This window comes from Hordeum vulgare, chromosome 3H, assembly GCF_904849725.1.
Source record: "Hordeum vulgare subsp. vulgare chromosome 3H, MorexV3_pseudomolecules_assembly, whole genome shotgun sequence".
Taxonomy (NCBI): domain Eukaryota; kingdom Viridiplantae; phylum Streptophyta; class Magnoliopsida; order Poales; family Poaceae; genus Hordeum; species Hordeum vulgare.
In genome coordinates this window covers 371,545,375-371,548,931 of record NC_058520.1, presented here as the reverse complement: position 1 = coordinate 371,548,931, position 3,557 = coordinate 371,545,375, and the positions used below count along the sequence as shown (strand labels likewise).

Sequence of the window (3,557 nt, the reverse complement as noted above, 5' to 3'; positions counted from 1 at the left end):
AGGATGGATAGGTGTTGGTGAGGTGGATCCGTGACCATGCAGGTGTTGGTTGGTGGTCTTGCTGCTCTTGGCCGTGCGAGGTCGATGTACCGCAGTGATCGGGACATTTTGGCGAGGTGTTGTGACAACGACGGTGTGACTCTGACAGTTTGGCCTAATTCGTTGATGGGGACGGGCGATGTGCGACGGTTCGAATGAGAATCCTGCTCGTTCTCGGAGCTGGCGGCGACGACGCGTGCGGGTGTCGTTTTCCTCCTTGGAGGCGTTGCTGATGTGTGTCGGCATCTCCCCTCCTTGATAGGATTGTGGTCTCCAGGCGAAAACCTTGTCCGTTGCAGGACCAGCGATGGCGGCGGTGTGGCGTCGTTACTCTGTTGAGAGCATTGTAGGTGGAGACATGGCCTGGTTTGTGTCGGCAGTTCTCCGGTGCTTGCCGCTGCCCGAGTTGATCTTCGTGGGCGTTATGTATGACGATGACTTTTTCTGGGTTGATCGAGTCCCGCTATCCACTTGCCGTCTCCTTTTAGGCATTCAAGGGTGGGCAGTGTGTTGGCAAGGGAATTTCGGTTGGAGTTGTTGCTCTTCGAGGCGATCATTTTTGTTATGACGCGTCTAGATGATTGGTTTAGGACAAGTCTGTTTTCATTACGTCTGTATTGTCGTGGGGGAGTGTGGAGTTTTTATTACACTTGTTGTTCACAACAAATCGTAAGGTTTTGTAATTGATTTTTGCCTTCGAAAAAAAAATGCAACCAAGTAACCAAACGCGGGCATAGCTACTCAGTGATCCCACTGGACGGTTCGCTACTGGCAACATTCACGCCTGCGCTTCCGTCCCGTGACTTGCCTGGCCCTGCCTCTGCGGCTGCGAGCTTCGGTCCGCCATGGCGCAAACCTCATCGATTCCCCGCGTCAGCCTCGGCACCCAAGGACTGGAGGTGATCTTCTCCTTGCCCTGTCGCCACCCTTGATTTATTTATGTATCCTCCCTTCTTCCTCTGCTCGGTCTCGCACTGAATCGAATCGAATGATCCAACAACAAGGTGTCTAAGCTGGGGTTCGGGTGCATGGGCCTCACAGGCTCGTACAACTCCCCCGTCGAGGACGACGCCGGCGTCGCCGTCGTCACGCACGCCTTCCGCCGCGGCGTCACCTTCTTCGACACCTCCGACGTCTACGGGCCCCACACTAACGAGATCCTCCTCGGCAAGGTGAGTTGTTTCTCTTTCTTCCGCGTCCCCTTCCTTCCTTTGCCGAAGATGGAGACTGAATTGCGGAGAGATTGGTCGTCCCAGGCGCTGAAGCAGCTGCCGCGGGAGAAGGTGCAGGTGGCCACCAAGTTCGGGATCCAGCGGGACGCCCAGGGCAAGAGCACCATCTGCGGCCGCCCGGAGTACGTCCGCGCCTGCTGCGAGGCCAGCCTCCACCGCCTCGGCGTCGACCACATCGACCTCTACTACCAGCACCGCATCGACACCACCATCCCCATCGAGGACACGGTCGGTCTCTTCTCACCGCCACCCCTTTCTTCCTTCCTTCCTGTTAACTTCATTTTCATACATGAGATGAGAGTCCCTGTCTTTTTGTTTGATTGGTGTGGTGTGATTCCTCTGCTCTAACTATTGTGCTGAATTTGCTCTAGATTGGTGAGCTCAAGAAGCTTGTGGAGGAGGGGAAGGTCAAGTACATTGGGTTATCGGAGGCGAGCCCCGACACCATCAGGCGTGCTCACGCTGTGCACCCCATCTCTGCTGTGCAGATGGAGTGGTCTCTGTGGGCACGCGACATCGAGCCCGAGATTGTGCCTCTCTGCAGGTGAATTTCGGCATTACAAACCTTACTAATCGGCAGTCCTGATTGATTGATCATGTGTTGTATGGACCTCAGAGAACTAGGGATTGCAATTGTTCCCTACAGCCCGATTGCCCGTGGGTTTTTCGGTGGAAGGGGAGTGACACAACAAGTGTCTGCTGAATCTAGTCTGGTACCGATACAGTCAGTTGGTTTCTGCACTAGTCATTTCTTTTTAGTTAATATACTTAGGCCTGAACCCCTCTCTCTGTATAATTGGCTTTTTTAGAAAGGCCATCCACGTTTTTCTGCTGAAAACCTGGAGAAGAACAAGCAACTTTATCTGAAAATGGAAGAACTGGCCAAGAAGCACCATTGCAGCCCTGCTCAGCTAGCTTTAGCCTGGGTTCTGCATCAAGGGGATGATGTGGTTCCGATACCAGGTAATGTTATGTCCTTCTCATCATTGATGTCACATAGTGTTAAACATGTGCAATGGTTTTATGGAGTTCTCAGTTCACATAATAGGCGCAAAAACTGAAGATCGTCCTGCTTGCATGTGCTTTCTGATAGAAGTGAAATGTATGGTTTAATAAATCTTAGTGAAATATAGGAGACACAAAGAGAGATATTTCAACTGCAATCTAACTATCTTTGACAGACAAACATAGCATACCATGGTAATATGAACACCCTCCTTGAGATCTAGTCTTTTGCTCTACAGTTTATGCCATTGTGTTAATTTTGAACCGGCATTAAGCTGAACCGCGAATCGTTTTGATGCCTCAAAACATGGCCTAATTTGTATCCACAAAAAGACCTCTTTCGCTGCTTCCAAGTTCCAAACAAGTACATCAATACTGAAGATCATTTTTCCAGTAGACTAGCATTGTGTCATTGACAAATATGCTGTCCAATTTCTCAGGGACAACTAAGATCAAGAATCTAGACTCCAACATTGACTCCTTAAAGGTGAAGCTCACAGAAGATGACCTCAAAGAGATTAGCAATGAGATACGCGAAGAAGATGTGGCCGGTGGAAGGCAATATACTTCATTTGCGAAATTCACCTGGAATTATGCAGATACGCCGAAGAAGTGAAACTAAAAAAGATTGTGGAGACAGTGATATGTGCGAGCAAAACATGCCATGATATCTGCTACTGTGATGAATGGTGCTCCCTGTATCTTCATCTTGTGAATTGTCCCGTGAATAAGAACAATTGCACTGTCTCCACGTGCCGTGTAAATTTATGTGTTCTTGTGTAACAGAAGACTGAGACTGCACTAGCTATGTCTATGGCTCTCTAGTCTTACGGGCTTTCCGTGACATCAATTACGCGGCTTTTGTTATCTATAGTCTGGTAGAAGTCCTGAATCAGACCATTCTAACACCATTCACTCAATTGAAATCCGACGCCTCACAAACTCTGTTGTTTTTTAAGGAAAAAACAATATCGGCAAGGAATTAACTGCCCCTAGCCCTGCCCTAAACCTCTTGCTAATCTCTCTAACTGCCCCTAGCCCTGCCCTAAACCTCTTGCTAATCTCTCCCTCAATCTCTCCTATTCCAGTTGCAGCCGCACCAGCCCGAGCTCATCCGGCTCCCCTCACCTAAATTAACTGCCCCTAGCCCTGCCCTAAACCTCTTGCTAATCTCTCTAACTGCCCCTAGCCCTGCCCTAAACCTCTTGCTAATCTCTCTAACTGCCCCTAGCCCTGCCCTAAACCTCTTGCTAATCTCTCCCTCAATCTCTCCTATTCCAG

General features: G+C 49.7%; 1 protein-coding gene across 1 annotated transcript; it reads left to right on the top strand.

Annotated features, from left to right (window-relative positions):
- The first annotated feature begins 774 nt into the window (after positions 1-774).
- On the top strand, positions 775-3,143 carry LOC123443888 (probable aldo-keto reductase 1). Its single transcript, XM_045120434.1, has 7 exons — positions 775-938; positions 1,044-1,211; positions 1,296-1,499; positions 1,643-1,815; positions 1,888-1,984; positions 2,081-2,234; positions 2,717-3,143. The coding sequence occupies exons 1-7, from the start codon at positions 885-887 to the stop codon at positions 2,890-2,892; spliced, it is 1,026 nt and encodes a 341-aa protein (XP_044976369.1). The 5' UTR covers positions 775-884; the 3' UTR covers positions 2,893-3,143.
- The last annotated feature ends 414 nt before the right edge of the window (positions 3,144-3,557 follow it).

Bases quoted from the DNA above. Each gene is read 5' to 3' on its own strand.
- LOC123443888 (XM_045120434.1), top strand. From the start codon at position 885: ATGGCGCAAACCTCATCGATTCCCCGCGTCAGCCTCGGCACCCAAGGA. The intron at 1,500-1,642 runs GTCGGTCTCTTC...AATTTGCTCTAG, and splicing joins CCATCCCCATCGAGGACACG to ATTGGTGAGCTCAAGAAGCT. The intron at 1,816-1,887 runs GTGAATTTCGGC...TATGGACCTCAG, and splicing joins GAGATTGTGCCTCTCTGCAG to AGAACTAGGGATTGCAATTG.